Source organism: Carassius carassius, chromosome 41 (genome assembly GCF_963082965.1).
Source record: "Carassius carassius chromosome 41, fCarCar2.1, whole genome shotgun sequence".
NCBI classification, from domain to species: Eukaryota; Metazoa; Chordata; class Actinopteri; order Cypriniformes; family Cyprinidae; genus Carassius; species Carassius carassius.
In genome coordinates, this window is record NC_081795.1 from 2,180,398 (window position 1) to 2,198,857 (window position 18,460).

The 18,460-nt window shown below is 36.2% G+C and overlaps 1 protein-coding gene and 1 long non-coding RNA gene across 2 annotated transcripts; both read right to left on the reverse strand.

The window, feature by feature from the left end:
* Nucleotides 1-13,361: 13,361 nt before the first annotated feature.
* On the reverse strand, nt 13,362-15,346 carry LOC132123408 (potassium voltage-gated channel subfamily E member 4-like). The gene is made up of 2 exons (XM_059533996.1): nt 15,036-15,346; nt 13,362-14,589 (listed from the first exon to the last, which is right to left on the reverse strand). Exons 1-2 carry the CDS (start codon nt 15,302-15,304, stop codon nt 14,031-14,033), a joined length of 828 nt encoding a protein of 275 aa, XP_059389979.1. The 5' UTR covers nt 15,305-15,346; the 3' UTR covers nt 13,362-14,030.
* Nucleotides 15,347-16,197: 851 nt separating this feature from the next.
* On the reverse strand, nt 16,198-18,420 carry LOC132123409 (uncharacterized). Its single transcript, XR_009426509.1, has 2 exons — nt 17,180-18,420; nt 16,198-17,146 (listed from the first exon to the last, which is right to left on the reverse strand). It is a non-coding gene; the product is annotated as an uncharacterized LOC132123409 (long non-coding RNA).
* Between the last annotated feature and the right edge of the window lie 40 nt (nt 18,421-18,460).

Consider the following 18,460-nt stretch of genomic DNA (forward strand, 5'->3'; position numbering starts at 1 on the left):
TTTTTGTCTTCTGTTTTCTCTTCTCATGTCATTGCTCTGACACAGTTCAAATGTATGTGTGTGTGAACAGGTGCACCATTGTTGTTAATGCAGATTTATTATTTCATCTCTCCTGCACATTACAGCTTCAGTAAGCAAATGTGTGTGTCTATGTCTTTTGTTATGTAAGTGTGTTTATGGGCTAAAAACAGCTTGTTCTCCCGATGATCCTGAATACGGTGTGCTGGATGCATTTAATTTCAGACAACTAATCACGTTGACACAGGATGGAAGAGAAACACAGAAAGCACACACATGGTAGAAGTTCAGACGACATGAACTACCTGTAGTGTTGCAAGACAAACTATACTTATTGTTAAAAGCAGCTCTCACAACATTTTATTGTGCCCCACCAAAATGTTATAGTTTCTATTTTTTATGCTCATTTCAGAGAAGTGCATAATTATAAGATGTTTTCAAGTGTTTGAAGAATGCATTGCATTAGTTTGTATGAATTTGACTCTCTAACATACATAATTCAACACGCACATCATCAGAAAACCAATGCTTGATATACAATATATTAAAATCTAATGTTTTTATTTAAAAAAAAAATCTAATTTAAACACATCCAAAGTGCAAAGCAGGTTAAATTGCCCACTGAGATATTCTGATGGTGCACAGAAAGATGTAATTGAATTTTCAGAGATGTTAAGTACATTAAAAGATCAAAAAATCATTTTGATTGCTACTGATTACCACAGAAAATGTAGTAAACTCAAACAAACAAAATTGCATTTAAAGGATATGAATGGAGCCAAGCATTGTGACCACTGAAATAAATACACACTGTTCTGAGAGCCACAAGAGTGATAACAAATCATTGTACTGTAAGTGTATTACTGTCAGTGAGTTGAAATTGTAGTCTGTGTCTGTAAATTTTTAAACTCAGAATATTCTTTAAATGGATCTGTCAAAGCAATACATTGCTCCATATTGTTTTCTCTGAACTTTTCTTCACAGGAGATCACACACTTGTGCATGTGCAACCTTTCAGCGTCGATACATTTCAACTTAACGCATCTTGTGTGTTTTTTCCCCTGTGCAGTGCTTGTGGTAGGAAAATAAACACATTTAAATAGTTTCACCCTACAATTAATGTCAGGTATTTATGGTTTGTGTTCTCAACATTCTGAGGCATCATTCACATTGTTTATACAAGGACAAACGGAGAGATTGAGAACATGATCAGCTTTGTTTTTCTGTATATTTGAGAAAGATTATGTTTGTTGATCTGTCAAACATCACTCCCTTCTGGCTTTCTGTTTTCCCATGGAACCCAGGACGGAATGTTCTCATTTTTCCTGAATTCTCAGATGTATCTGGGCATCAAACCGTGCATCCCACACTGAGACACATGCAAAACATTTCTGCTCTGTCAGAGCGTTAACAGTGTTGTGGGCCTATGAAAACAAGAAGAGATGCCAAAGCAGTTCTCTTGGGTAAAATTGTGTATATTCACATTTGTGCTCATAAATTAATGGACATCTGTGAAATGCATTTTATTATTTCTGATTATGCATTTACACTGATACTTCAGACATTTCATGGGCATTGTTCGTTTTTATTGGTAAGACTGTATCTCTAATTTTTTTATTTTTAACTGGTAAAATCTTATTCTGCAAGGAATATAAACATATGAGACAAGAGAGGTATGTAAACTCAATAGATGTGATTGTGTTTCAGCAGTCTTCTTCATGTTTCTCTCTTCCTCTCCCCTTCTGTCGTCTTGTGTAGTGTTTTTGTATTTGTGTGGGTGAAGGTTGTTGGTCTCAGTATCTTGAGGAAAGTGCAGCAGCATGTTGAGGGACTCTAAACAGATCAACACACATTACATTTAATTACTTCCCCTTCACAAAACACACACACACACACACACACAACAGCAGATCTGATCTGAGCCAACGAGTCCTGTGTGTCTCTCTCTTTCTCTCTTCTTCCCCTTCATCTCAATTATTGATCAGTATTTCCATCTGTTTCATTGCTGAAATGGACTCCATATCCCATGATGCCTCCTACGCGGTCATTAAAAGCAGAGTAGTTTCCTGTTTGAGATTATGGAGGTTTAATCAGTTCAGATGCTATTAGGAAAATGCTACATCACAACAGAAAAGGTAAATGCACTGCATTTTATGGGATAACAATAAGCCGTATCAAAATCTAATCTGATTTATTTGGTTATAGTTATCATGGAGTTGTTGTTGTTATTTTATTGGTTGTATATTTCTGTCCATTGCTGCACTAAGATTTAACCTAAAATGCGATGCAAAAGAAGAAAAATGCCAGTCAAACGTTATTGCTTCTTGCAAGCAGTTCATTTAAAATCGATGTAAAATCTGATGCAATGTGTCTTAACTTGCCATATTTGAATGCAGATGAATGTAAATTATATTTGAGAGCTGCAGTAGTGTTTCATTTCTTTGTTTAAGTTTTTATACCAAAACAGACTTGAAATACATAGCACATTATATTTGTGTAGACTTTTATAAGTGCCTCTTCTATAACATCCTTTTTTTTGTATGGAAAAGAGCAGCCAGGACACTTCTGCAAAGTATCTGTTTTTGTTTTCCACCAAAGAAACTCATTTAAGTTTGGAACAACATGAGGGTGCATGAGTAAATGATTGCATTGCATTGTGTGCATACTATTCCTTTAATCAATTCATCCAATTTGACAATTGAAAGTCATATTTGCTTTCAGCTACTTGCAAGTTAATGGCATGAAGTATACAACCTGGAGGCATCCTGTGCTGGTGATAGTTCAGATAGGTTCTCTTTTTGCTGCCTCTCATAACAAGGTCACTTTTCTTTATCGCACCTCAGCAGACAAGAAGAGAGAAAAGAAGCAAGACTCTACGAGATGTAAGAAGACTGTTTGGCTTCAGGGAAGCCTTTGGGGATCAGAAATGGAAAGGAAACCACTCAACAAAAGGGTAAAGAGAAGAAGAGCCATAAAACCGAGCTGTGCCTAAAGTATCTGTTAAACGCAGAGGAAAAAAGAGAAAATGAAAACAAAGGGTAATAGAGGAAGAGTGTATGTAACACAAGTGTGATGGGACAGTGATGGACCAAATTAGATTGAGTAAGGTTTTAATAAGCAAAACTCTCTGTCATGACACTACAGTGTTTCAGATGCATGCATAGCCATTGCTAGGATGTTTTGGGTTGTTTGTACAGTGTCCACAGTGATTCTTAATGCATTGCTATGTGCTTTCTTGAGTACACTGGAGAAAACAAATCTGTAGGATTTACTCAGAAATAATGTTCACTCAGAAATTGTCAGGAAATGTACAATAATAAAAAAATAGCAAGCAACACATTGAATTAAACTTGACATTTTGAAAAACAAAGACTGAAATAGTACTCTTAAAAAAACTATTCCTTTAGTTATTTCTACTACTAATATTTGTTTTATTTGCAACTTTGAAAAATAATGTTTACAATGTTGTTTTGGGTGGTTGCAATGAGCAAAGGTGTTCTGAGTGGATTTTAGCATTGGGTGCATTGGGTGGCGTAACAGGTGGTTTCTTTGCTATGCATTGTCTCGTGTTTTCAAGATCTTATTAACCATGTTTATATGGACATTCATGTATTCTCTATACATTATGCCACCAGAAAGCAACCCCACAGTAATGAAGAGACTAGAAGAGATTTCCATTATTTCTGGAGCACAAATGCTGCATGATGAAATGTAATATTTAGTGGTGTTTCCTTAATTTGAAAAAAGCCCTAAGACTAAAAATAACTCACCTCTCTTTCTCTAAATTCAGATTTCGATTCTGATGTGCTTTATTGGCATGCCAGGCATTTCTCATGCTCACAATGAAAGTAGAACAGATATTAAATGAACAAAATGTAAAATGATAAAATACAAATGATAAATTCAGTAAACAGAAATCTACATTTTCTAGAAACTTACTAAAATTCTAAACTGTGTTTGTTTGTGAACGCATCACTGATTTGTCGACTCATTTTTTCTTCTTGTGACAAGCATTGATGTACCGTGACACTAGTAAGATTGGCTTCGGCTACAGTATGGTCATATCCGGCTCTCTTTGAGCAGCCAGTTTTGTCAATATCTGCCTGTATTTTAATATGCTCGGGTATTCTGCTGTTGCATAATTTCTGCTTAGGGCCAAGTTATACTCAAGTTGCTTTGTTTTTGAGTTGTTTCAGTCCAACAAGTACATTTTCTGTTTATGCTTTGACAATTTTGTGGGGCCGAATTCTGACCGTTGTTGTTGTCTCTCTCTATGAGGTGGAAATGGAGCGGTGTTGAAGACATAATTATCCCCAAGGGTTTTGTTCACAGCAAAGAGCAGAGCAAGCACACACACACACACACACACACACACACACACACACACACACACACACACACACACACACACACACACACACACACAGAGAGAGAGAGACAAACAGCTTTAATATCTCAATAAGTGTGTATTGATTAGACAGGCACCACATATCATATTAAAACTTCCTTATTTTGATTCAAAATCAATAATTAACATATTCTGAAAAATTTGCAGTGTTCATGTGGTCATAGTGACAAAAGTGGGTGGGAACATCAGCGAGAGGTCACAGGTGTCAGTCAGACGAAGCCAGCTGTCAACATCTGTATCCATAGCAACCATGCTTGTTCTGTGCCTGGCAACAGCATTTCAGCAACAATTCCCAATCAATGAGAGCAACCAGTTATTTCTCATCAATTTTCTCATGAACAAAATCAACATGTGCAAGTTTATTTTATTTATTGCATCTGTCTGTCTATCTATCTGTCTATCTATCTGTCTATCTATCTGTCTATCTATCTGTCTATCTATCTATCTATCTATCTATCTATCTATCTATCTATCTATCTATCTATCTATCTATCTATCTATCTATCTATCTATCTATCTATCTGTGTAATGGTTTGTTCCCGTATGTTGAGAGAGAAAGAGAGTGATTTGACTTTTTCCAGGTTAAAAGCTCATTCTTTGTGTGTGTGTTGATGCTATAAATACTCCCAACCGATGAGTCATCCACCATTGCAGCAATTGGTCTTTTCAACCGTGTCCATTCTGGCACTTTCTATGCCCACAAACACACTCACACAGATTAAGCCTCATCATTTAAATCCAGCTTTAAATGATTTTGCTCATATATTTAGAAAGCTTTCAGAATTAATAAGAGAAGATGAAAACAGTATAAGAAATGCACTGTTATGTAGTTGTTTACAAGCCTCTGACCTCTAAACTGTGTCTCTCATCTCACTGCCAGCTCCATCAGGGTGATTTCAGCACAGCAGTGTCTAACTCAAATCAGATAAAAAACCAGCCTCCCATGTTCAGAACTTGACACACTTTACCCTGTGTCCTAATCAGCAATGTGACTTTTGACAAAAGTTTCCAGTATGCATTAATAATAGCTTTGTTAATGTTTATTAATGCATTAAAAAAAATTAAAAATTGTTGCTTTGTAAAGTGTTACCAAAAATCTATTATCTAAAAAAAAAAAAAAAATCATTGGACAAACTTGGCTGTTTACTCTGTCGACACATTTTCATAACAACCTGCTGAAACATGGCATATTCTTTTACATGCTCTCACTAAAGATTTCATGTATCCTATATGACAGATTTGTTCTGCACATGTTGCACTTAGTACCTTACTTTTTACAGTGATTCAAGCAATTAAAAACCATCATGGCTGGGGGTGGGGAACTAATATATTACATTTCTTTTTCTTTCATATCTAGGTGGTGAAACGTGGTAGTTAGCAGTGATTTCCTTCTGATATGGGAGCAGATGGGATCCAATCATCTAGTTAGCAAGATTTAGTTTAGTTTTTTATGGCACTAGGTCAATGCAAAGTTGAAAGCAGGATCAAAGATTCTTCAGTACACACATATATTCAGAAAACACACACGAGACAGCAGCTCTAACAAACATCTTATTATGTTCATTTGATTTGGTTGCAGAGTGAAAGTGTTGCTTGTTATATTGAGATTTACAGTACACACACACACACACACACACGTTTTCAGACTTTAAAAGAGTCACTTATTTATTTTTGACCATAATATCATCATCTTTTATGTTTTGCTGGTTTACGCTCATGCATGATGTTTTTCTGCACGTATTCATGCTGCAGGAAATGAAGAGCTTTGGGAAAATCCACTGGGGGTCTCTTACAAGCCTCCCGAAATCATGAAGCTTATCTTGTTTTGTTTTATTATGTCAAGTTCAGCTAATCAGTGAGTTCAAACCAGCGTCCGCTCAGACCACCAGAATGAGACACTAAAACTGAGATCTGATAGCAAAACCAGATCAAAATAAAGATTCTTTAGTGGTTCTTTATGGTTCCTTGCCCATAGCTGTGTAATCTGGTGTTAAAATACTTTCTCATATCTCAAAATTATGATCTGACTAACTATAAGCCAGTCATTGTTAATTACTAAGAATGAAAACTCTGAAACATTCAAAACATTGATCTGTTTATTTGAGCAAGCCAGTTTGACGACTTCTGAGTCAGCTAATGATGTGAGTTTGAGGACATTTCCTGTTAGATACCCTTCATGATTTTAGATGCAGAGACACTTATAACTCTTTCATAGGTTGACATCTTGACATCATCCCGACCATCCCAACAAGCTATCATTGACTGTAAACTTGGTATGAGACATTCTGTTTGTTCAACCAATTTGATGATGTTAGTGGTGCAGACGTCACACACTTCAACTTTAATGTATCCGTTAAACTAGACAGCAATGAGAAATCTGGAAAGGAACTGCAGGCTTTTGAATAATACGTTTCAGATGTTTTTTTTCCAAATTGACCCTAGTAATGTCATGTGTCTCAGAGTTTTTCATAAGAGATCTCAAGAATGCTATCAAAGGCTGTACATCTCAAATGGAAACATTTCTCATTGAATACCTAGACCTAATGATCATCTGAGCTACTATATCAACATAAGATTAATATAAGCTTTGACCAGTCTGTTTTATCTGTCCTTAGGAGTTTTAGGAGAAACATCTGAAGTCGACCCTCTAGGACCCCATTAAGTCTCACAACTGTGAAACATCCTTGAAAGAGATTTTGAGAATTTTTTTTTCTCTGGGTCTTCATATCAACAACTATTTTGGGTGTTTAGATTTAGTTTAGGTCTTCAATATTATTCATATCAGTTTTGGGGTTTTTAAGCAACAGGGCACAGATGGTTTTCTGAAGAACTATCAGGAAAAGTACTTTATGGAACTTCAATTGCATACGTCCCTTTGTAGTTTTAATTGGAACTGTAAGAATTAGTCTTTAACAGCAGGGTTGAGTCTGTTCTTCAAATTCTTTCAATATTCTGGGCCAGTTTGATCTTCGTCATTGTACCATTTCATGCAATATTACATTAATGAACAAGATTTAATGTTTTTTTTTTTTTTACACTTCATGTGCTGTTTAAGGAGCACCCATTCACCCACTCACACACACACACACACACACACACACGTCAACATGGCCCTAACACGGATGTCCTTACGCCATCCGGATATCTGACTGTCACATGTAAATTAAGCACTCCCTCGGGAACCTGTTGCCATAGAAACTCTCATTAAGAACCTGGAGACATGAAACATTTGCGTGTGTTCAGACTGTTTTTCAGATGTCCTAATTACATCTGACTATTCAGGTTGTTACTCGATATTTAAATATGAATCAGTCAAGTTGGGTTGCCATTTAAAACATGGCAAGCCTCATACATGTTCCATTAAATGGGAAGTCTTGAAGGTCAGATGAGAAAAAGAGAAATTAAATTTCATTTGTTTTTCTGTGTTAGGGATTTACATGGTAAATGTTAGTCTCAAATGTCAACGTGACTTAATCAGTGAGCAAAGAGAGAAAGAAATTACTTTTATTTTACCATTTATTTTTCAAATGTGTCTAAGGCGGTATGTGAAATAACCCAGTAATTGAACACAAAAAGTATCACCCTTTCATAGAACACAAAAACAAATACTGGACAAAATGTTTAGATTTCATACAGTAAAAGAGGACATTTTCTGTTAAAGGTAATGTTCACCCAAAAATTCAAATTACCTTATGATTTACTCACCCTCGAGCCATCCTAGAGTGGTTCATAAAGGGGGTAAATAGACCTCCTGAAGTGAATCCATGCGTTTTTGTAATAAAAATATGCATATTTAAAACTGTATAAATTATATAGTCTAGCTTCCGCTAACTGTCATACACGCATACAAAATTTAAATGATTGAAGAATATATAACCTTCATATTCAACATTCAGTAAGTGGTGTTAATTGAATATTGAATCAGTTCACTAAACGATTCATGAGAGTGATCGAAACCGGGAACTCGTCTTTTTGAAACATTCATTAAAGAACGGTGCTGAGCTGGATGTTTTTGATTCAATAAAAAGAATCGGTTCATAAGAGTCATACGTATTTGAATCGGACTACACTGGCCGTGACTAATGTTCAACGGTTTTTAGCGAATCAAACAGCTCCCGAACTAATGTGTGCAGCCCTTCTTTCGACACCAAATCAAAAGAACTTTGAAGAACAAAAAAACTTTGGTGCCCAAAGTGCCCTTTTGTCAAAGCAAAATTTCCTCAATTTTTTTTTGTCATAACATACCCTTTTGTGAATGCCTGCCCATGCCCAATCTAAATATTAGTACAATTTCTGAATAATAATTTAGCCGTCAATAAAATGACCCACAGGATGACCTTTCAACTGACGACGATGACGTCATCCGACCGGGACGATTCCTCACGCCGCACGCGCATTTTGTAATTGCCAGAGGATATTTTCTATGATATTTTCAACAAGCTGGTAAGAGGTGTTTCATTCTCAGCGAAGTGATTTTGATGTTTGTTTACTTATTATTATTTTACAAGAACGATGTGATGTGAGAACATGCAGATAGGTTGTTCATATTGCTGTGTGTAGCCTATAGTGTAGAAGTAAGGTTAGCGTGCTGTTTGAGGGAGAATCGTTTCACAGGCATCGAGGCGCAGAGGCGTCATGCCCATTCAATGTGAGGGAGTACGTGCCCCCTCAGATTTCTGAGCCAAGTGGATTTTAAATGCAGCTTCCAAACCGAGTAATATTTTTTATATATTTTATACAATCACAGCGGTGTGATTAGATAGTGCAGTGCACAGCATCAGCTTCTAAATTCAAATCTGCGTTCGCTGGCTGGCTCTGAGCCAGAGACAGACGCGTTCTTACAACGATTCATGATAACCAATCAGAAACGATTCTGTTGCGCTTATGAATGCAATGGTCAATCAGAGACTCAGAAACGATTCTGTTGCGCTTATGAATGCAATGGTCAATCAGAGACGTGCAGAAGAGTCATCACTGAAACGCGGTGTTTTGTTCACTTGCTCGCTGGCTGAATTATTTAGCGAATTCTCTCATCAGAAACAACAAAAAGTGCAGATGTGCATAATGTAATGTAAAGTGCTTTAGTGATTTCAATGGGCGTTTTTGAGAGTGCCTAAACTCTGGCTAGACTGAATGAAAATGTTCTTTGATAATGTAAATGTTCTTTACTCTCTGTAAAATGAAAGTGTTAAAATAAGTAACTTACATTATTTGCAATATTGCAAATTCATTTGTATTAAAAATATTTTATGGCATGATATGGCACTTAAGTAAAAAGTCGGGTTTTTATGTGTAGTTAATAGATTACACTAATTTTCCATTTATTGATCAAATAACAATCTATAAGGTGCAAAACGCGTTTACTTAAACATGTTTGAGAATCGAGATATTTCCTGATATATTAAGCATGTTTGGAATTGTTTTGAATTAATAGGAAAAATAGATAAATAAAACGTAAGCCTATATCAGTTATACAGTGCTTTCGTAGCATAACTTATAGCTACCCCCCCCCCAAAAATGTGCCCCTCAAAAATCATGACTGCATGATGCCCCTGATCGAGGGGTCTGGTCTTTTTATGTTATTTGACTAAACTATTATTATATTACAGTACTTATTTATTTTTTAACACATAGAGTGCCTTAAAAATAATTATCACAACACTGGTAAGGCTTATTCAGATTTTCCCATTCTCTGAATTATCATTATGAAAATAAAAACAATTCAGAAATGAATTAAAATATAATTATATTTTAAATGTGACACAAATATATTTTTTTCTACAATAGCAACAGTGTTTACAACAGCAAGACCACTTTAGCCTGTAAACTCAATAATATCTCTCTGGAAATAAATGTAGAAATGTGTCAATATAAAATGAATAATATACCTGACCTGACATCAAAGTGCAGTGTGAAGGATATGAATTACAAATGTAGCCTATCACTTGTTTACATTGCAAAGGTGTTCAATTTTAGACAACAACAACTACAACAGTAATAATAATATTAATCACAATATTCCAGTGTATCAGTTTTTTAATGTTTTGTATCAATATTTAAGGTGGACTAATTAATTAGGTGCAAGAGTAGTAGTGATGGTTAAAATAATAGATTAATGCTGAAATAGTAAATTGTGCCTTGTTCCTAGATGGACAGAGAAAGGAAATTAATAAATCAGATGAGGAGATGGAGATAGTGGAAGAAAAAGAAGGACATGTAGAGGCACAAGTGACAGAAAGAGAGCAGGTAACAGCAAGCCAGGAGACAGAGGCTGGTGAGAAAGAGGAAAATGTAGAGGCAACAGCGTTTTCTATAGTTTTTACGATAACAGCTGTTCTTAATTATTCTGTAGAACAGAGAAGAAAAAACCATCAGGTTGGGACAATTTAAGACATTTCAGTTTCTAATCGTTATTATTAGGTGGAAAGAAAATATATTTTTTAAAGTCTTGTTCCATGTGCCCCTTTTATACTTTGAGCACCTGCCCCTCCAAAGGTCTCAGCACAGCCCTGCATAGTCTATAAAAAAAATTTATTTAACCATTCGTATGCTGTTGTGCTAAAGATTCAGCAGGAAGCACCGATGTGAGTCCAATACCAAATGTGTTTTTATTTATTTATTTTGCTTAAAATTCAAGATTTTTAATAATATATATATATATATATATATATATATATATATATATATATATATATTCCTGTCGTTATTTGTTTCTTTATACAGTTCTCAGTAGAAAAGTACTGTTCACACGTGGGCTAAGAATAGCCTACTGGTTCAAGTCCCTGAAACGAACCAAATAACATAAATGACAAGATTCGTTCACTTTCAAGTCCACTAAAATCACACGATCACTTTGAACACTTAAAATACAGCCGATTAATTCATCAAATATAATTTGCATCATTGCTGACTGAGACTGAAGTTTTAATAGCTATGCTTATGTGAATTTTCAGCTAAATAAAATTCAGTTTGTTCCACAATGCTATGAGTTCAGAAGACTTGGAATAAAGTGCTAATGAACCACTTTTACAACCTTTTTGACAGCTAAAGTTCACTTTACTTTAATTGTATGCAGAGCCAGACCATACTCTTAGCAAAAACTTTGGATAATAAATGCATCATAAAAGAGCGGGTCAGCTACCACTCTCCTGTTAACAACAGTTGCACAGATGCACTTATAAAACTGATCCTCCATTCATGCCATACAATACATGTTACAGAGCCATAGAGAGGGAGGAAGGGATTTTCATTTCCTCTGCAGGGAGTATGAGTCACACTAACCTCTCTTCTGACTCCCTCGTTTTGTTTTTCATATAGTCGCAATCATTTAAAGGGGTCATATGATGTTGCTAGAAAGAACAATATTTTGTGTAGGCTATTTGGCTTAATGCAATGTGTTTATGTGGTTTAAGGTTAAAAAACACATTATTTTCCACATACTGTACATTGTTTCTCCTCTATGCCCCGCCTTCTGAAACGTGTAGATTTTTACAAATAAGCTCATTGTTCTGAAAAGCGAGGTTTGCTTTGATTGGTCAGCAATCCAGTATGTTGTGATTGGCCGAATGCCTCAAGCATGTTACGGAAATGTTACGCCCCTTAACATACCGTGAGGCAAATTCCCGACGCTATGAGACAAACATTAAAACCTATTACAAAAGATGCCTTTGTTGCATCCAGTGGGGACATAATTACGGATTATAATGACATACTGTCTTTTTATGTGTTGCGTATCATGCTGCGTAAATATAAAACCATGGTGCCGGCGACAACAGAGAGAATGAAAGTTTCGCCTTCTTTCTTTGATTGAACATTTGGGCAGTGTTATGCAAATCTTCCCACATAGTGATGTAGAGATGTGGGGGCGTGTTTAAATGAGGCGTTTTGAGAGAGCGTGGACAAGTGTTGACTTTGATAAAGAATATCTCTTTGGATTTGAGACCTTAGTCTTTGTAACTTTACAGATCTTCTTCATGCACCAAGAGCTTGAAATACTCCAAAGAGAAAGGACAAATTTAAATCGCATCATATGACCCCTTTAATCAAAATAAATCTGTCTGGGAGCACAAATTGGGTCATAAACAGAGATGTGACTGCACGTATAAGCTTGGAATTTGTATATTGTTTTCAGATAAAATCAGCTTTTCATGACATGGTTTATAATTCATATGATCCTTGATAGGGCAAAAATGATTCAGTAAATTGTTCACATGCAGTGTTTTGTTCGGAAGTTTTATTCATTATGTATCATTGTGTTTTGTCTAAAAACAAAATGAAATCTATTTCAATTCATCGCAGCAACAGTTTTTACTCACATAAGATGAACTGAGGAAATTTTTATTGGAAAAGAGTCACTCAGATGGAAAATGCGAGAACTTTCCACTGCAATCCCTGGGGTGGAAGACGGGTCACTGACACTTGTGCATGTGATGTCATTTCATTAAGACAACAAAGACTGCGAGGAAGATGATTATGAAGGATTCTGGTTATATTTATAATCATCCAGATCTGTGTGGAAGCACAAAATCATGAAATATAGAAAACTCCCTTGTCCCTGAATAAACATCTAGCCTATTCTCAAGGGGAAGAATAGACTGAAAAATGTTTCAGGAATGGACGCTTGAAAGATCTTCATCTCTACAATGACGCCATGAGGACTCACACAAACTTTTCTAATCTGAAAAGGGGTTCAGAATGTCTAATTGCATTTTTAAGAACTGAGTTTCAGTCTCTTGGGCCAGTGGAGATTTTTTGGAAACCTTTAATAAAATTTTTGAATGCTTATGTCTTAACGTGTTCCCATTTTAGGTTCCTAGGTCTATAGAGTTTCAAAAATCCTACTCTGTGAGAAACCTTCCCTGGAGAAGCCCCGGTGGTCTTTGTCTTCCCCAAGTGGCAATAATCGGTAAGTGCAAACATAAACAGCCACAAAACCTTCACATTCGGAAGGAACATTTTATTTAGTTTACACATGAAATAAGGTAAAAATTTAAACAGACATATCAATGTCTATAGAACAAAATATACAGACATTTTTACATTTTGTAAATCATTTTACATGTCCGTGTGAATGACGATATAGGCCATTATTGAGTAAAATGATTAAAAAAAATTGTTTTGTTTTGTTCAAGTGACTTCCAGGTTTATCGCAATGTTTGGCAGTGGTTACATCGCGTTTAATGCCTGAAACATACTTCACACAAGCATGCAAGCAAATACACGTCTAGTAACACAAATTGAATTTCGTGCGTCATTGTATTCCAAGATGTGTCAAATCCAATTTATATCGCTAGTTATGTGCTTGTGTAAAAATATGTTTCTAGCGTAAGAGTTCATACTTTCCATCAAGGCACTTAATAGAACTTTCACAGTTCCCGCCAAGTTACTAGTTATTTACAACCGTGAAACCTCAATAAATTAACACAGGGTTTTCCTAAAACAGTACAAGAAGCCTTTTTAGAAACGTTCTTTACTTGTTTTGTTTTTTTATTACAACTGTGTCTTGTACCAACTTTAAACAGTTTTATTTGTTGTACCATTAACTGTAATCACTGCATTTCGGCGGGAACTATGGTTGCCATCGTAACGGTTTGCAGCGAGAACCTCAGAGGGCTCCTTTGAGCTTTTCCCCGGATGCTCCGTGTCTGTTGTGGTCCGAGCCCCTTTTCTGTGGATCCTCGTGTCCGCCGCTGTCCGACTCCTCTTCGATAGTGAAGCGCACATCCGCTACGGAGCTGAGGGAGCTCACGCTGCTCTGCTCCACCGAGCACAGCGCGCACGCCAGAGGCGCGAAAATCCTCCCGCTTTCCAGCGCGCGACCGGTGCTCAGCATGAACGGCACCGGCGTGGAGCGCAGGGCGGGAAACGCGGGGAGGCTGAAACTGTGCTTCTTCTGGCTCGCGCCCCACTCGCGCTGCTCCTCCTCGTGCAGAAGCCGCGTGAACGCGTTCGTGCGCCTCTTCTCGCGCCGTTTGGTGCGCAGGTAACCGAGCATGATGCCAGTGAGAAAGACTCCGTAGAAAGACACCACGATGACGATGTACAAATACGCGTTGCTGTCGCTTCCACCGGACAAGACGATTCGGTTGGTCTGCTGCGACGACAGCGCGGAGGCGTTGCGCGCCAAATCCATTACAACAGTAACCGAAACAGAGTTAAATAACCTGTAAAATAACAGCGGAAGTTAGCTAAAAGCTTAGTCGTTTAAATGATATAGTAGTAGTAGTAGTAGTAATAGTAATAATGAGGAGATTAAATGATAAATACAAATTTGTAAAAATATAGATAGGCATAGGCCTAGTAAAAATGTTGAAAATAATAGATATGATAATAATGAGGAAAGGAAAAAAAGTAAAGTAAAATAAAAATGAATAAAAAATACTTAAGAAACATTAATTTCAGAGACTGTATCACACTGTAACACAATTTAAACTGACATCAAAGTAAAAAAAAAAATGTATTAAGTCCATATAAGTCCAATATTTATACATGATTTAAAATGATTATTTATCATTATTTGTTATTTTTGTCAATCATTAATTGTAATTTTTATCAATATTTGTAAGTTCGTTCATGACTTTATAGCACTTTCTAAGTTGTTGTTACTCACCGGGATGTTTCTCCCTGGAGCGCGTCGGCCCGTTCCTTGCGTTTATTCGAGTCTCTCTGACTAACGGGGTTGTCAGCTGAATCCGGTTTAAATAGCGGATCCACGCGTGGCCACGCGCCAGGAGGATCTGTGACAGAGGCTGAGGGAGTCGAGATCCTCACGTCCTTCCTCACAGGATTTGAGTCCCGGCCAGAGACGCTCGAGCTCACAGCCACGGTCTTTTGACGTTTAATGGAGTCCAAGTGCGCAGTGCTGCCAAATGTGCTCATCTATCATAACATAACACGACATGATTGCTTTAGGAAAGCCTCTTATTCAGCAGGACTGCTTGCTTTTAGAAAAACCGGATGAATCCATGAATTATGCAGAAATAAATCAACGCTGTCTTAAAGGAATGGCTCACCCGAAAACAAGTCTTTAATTTACTCGTCTCATGTCGTTCCAAAATCTGAACATGATTTTATTGTCTCTCTCTCTCTGTGTGTATGTATGTATATATATAACTAGCAGCTTTGCACATTAAAAGGAAAAAGCTTACGTCAGCATTGCAAATTAAAGTGATAGCTATGCCAGTAATAAACAATTTACAACAAAAACATGAGGTAAATTATTTGTGAAGCATTTAATATATATATATATATATATATATATATATATAAAGGTAAACATTATTAATCCAATACATAGTTTGATTAAAGCCATTCTGTGCATTTGAATAAGCAAGGTTATACTATACTTTACAACCACATTGACGTAGTTTTCAAAGGGTCTCCTGGTCTGGTTTACGTCAGCAATGAAAGCATGTTAGAATCAATGCCAACCTCATCTGTCTGGCAGTGATGCATGATGGATAGGTGTGGCATAGCTGCAGAAAACTGGAGACAATGCCAAACCACACCTGTCAATTAGGGTCGGTAACAGAACTGACGCAAAGCGCATAAAAATCTGATTAAATCAGCAGCTCTGGGGCAGTTCCCTGTCTGAGACCACACGACAGACAAAACAGCATTATGAAGTGGATCGGAGGAAACCATCAGCATTACAACATTTAATTCCTTCAGTTACATGAAATTTTTGCAATCACTATAGGGAATTTTGTACGCTGCAGCTCTATTATGGAAGTATTTCTATAAAAGGGAATAGCAGACCTTCAGACATATGCTCTGGTCAAGATCAGACACTTCAACTTTATTCATTATTATTTACACAATGGAGCTAAAGTTAGTCATTCCTCAGTGAAGGATTGAGGTCATTCTTTAAAACTTTTTAACCTGAAGTTCATTTTGAATGTTTTAGAGTGACACTAACAAACTGATATCACAAAACATCAAGCAATTATTTAAATCCATTGCTAAAACTTACTGATGTTTTCACTGCTGTTTGCAAAATAAAATAATGTTCTTAAGTAAACATGGCTTTTGTTTGTTTAAGGGATTTCACAAAAGACCAGTAGAATGGAAAGTTGAAATAAAAATGATTACCAGTTAAAACAATATGCACCTGTAAACATGATTTGTTTGAACCATTGGCAATAAATTGGCAACATCCACTGTATTAACAACTCACTCTGTTCACTTAATAGTGATCTTTAATAATTAAGTTTATTCATAAGACATGTACTGGATTGGATGTGTGATTCACAGTAGGAATTACCCATAAACCAAACTTTAAAGCTGAGTTTTGCACAGGAAAGTCCTTTATTCCATTATCTCAACTTCACAGGATCAATTTGAAGGCAAATGGCAAAATAAATGAATGGCTTATGGGCTGATATTGCAATGTCTGATTTCATTTTAGTTCAAAACAGACTATTGTCAGGGGCAGCAAACAGCGTAGGACCAAAAGGACAAAGTAATAATGTTGAGAAGAGAGAGAGCGTGAGAGAAATAAACAATGAGAACAGAGTTTATGGCAGCCCCTTCCACAGGGATCACGGCGAGGACATTTAACAAGCAGAGAGAGGATAAAGAAAAGAGCCGGGGAGCCTTTTATCAGCTATGAATAATAAAACCATTATTATAAGTCTAATTTAACAATATTTTTGCTTCATGCACAGTTAGGTCTGAAGAATTGTTTTGGAGCCAATCAGCTGAGCCGTAAAGGTCACGTGACTGATCGCTAAATGTGACCCTGGACCACAAAACCAGTTTCAATTCAGACTTAAGTAAAACATTTTCGAAAGTGAGATTTATACATTTATAGAAATAGATTTATACAATTTATGTATTTGGTTTATTATGGAAAAAAAGGTTGAACATCTAATACAATGACTTTTTTGCAATTTATATATTCAGTTTATTTCAGAATACACGGCTGATTTTGAATGGGCATCAATGGAGAAACTAAATTTCGCCCACTTTGACCAAAATCATGGTCAGATTAGTTAAGCTAAGCTTACCAGCCAAACTTTGATCTTAAACAAGCTCCAAAATGCCAGACAGGAATTTAACAACTCAATTTGCATCAAGTCTGGTCTGTTATTTCAGAATGAAACGGTTAATGTCTCTGAAACAATTTAAGCACACGTCAGAGCATCTTAATAGACGAATAGTGCAAAATCTAAGAAATGAGTCAATTCAGTTCAAAATGTTTAAAGGACCTGGCTGAATGGTATGTATTAGTATAATTATTCTAGATCTATTATCCTGTCCAGCAGGATATAAAGTCACCCAATAGGAACATTCAAGTTCTAGAACATCAATCAGAATTTCATACTGTCCAATGAGCATGTTCTTATATTAAATAAAGCTAATTATTGCAACAGTAATCCAAGATACAGTAATAAGTAAATATATTTGATTTTGCTTGATTTTTTTTTCATTGGTCTCCTGACTGTATTAAATGACGGTAATGAAAAAATAGAAAAAAGCTTCCTATTTGGACAGAAAATTGCTGATGTAAACTGATGTTGGAAGAGTTTCATTAAGGTATGTACAAGTCGTATTTGTTTGAAACTGAAGGTTTCAATGAGAAGGTGAGTTTAGAAAAACATATGTTTGTGTATGGGGCAGAACAAGAACTGGGACAGTTCAGAGGGACACAGCGAGACTGATTGACTGTGAAACTGGCTTCTGTGATTTGGTTTGTCCAGCAACATTTTGCAGATCCAAAGCATCATGGGAAGTATTTCAAGCCATGACAAAGCTTTTTTGGGGAATAACATGGATAAAATGTCCTGAGAAATCGCATATTAGTTATGTTTACATGCATTAATTTTCGTAAATTGGTTAAAAATCCAATCTAGCGTTTTCTCCTGGTCTATTGCGAAGATAATTGCAGTTTTTGTCTTGATGACATATCCTAAAACTTTTTTTTAGCAAATATTTTGTATACATTCATTCTCCTCCACTGACCAGTTCATTAAACGCAAGGCGAAAATAAACACCCGTGTGTATGATGTAAAAACACTTCTGTGTTTTTTCTTT

Coding starts and splice junctions, on each gene's coding strand:
- LOC132123408 (XM_059533996.1), bottom strand. CDS start 15,304: ATGAGCACATTTGGCAGCACTGCGCACTTGGACTCCATTAAACGTCAA. Junction 14,590..15,035: donor CTCCAGGGAGAAACATCCCG/GTGAGTAACAAC, acceptor GTTATTTTACAG/GTTATTTAACTCTGTTTCGG.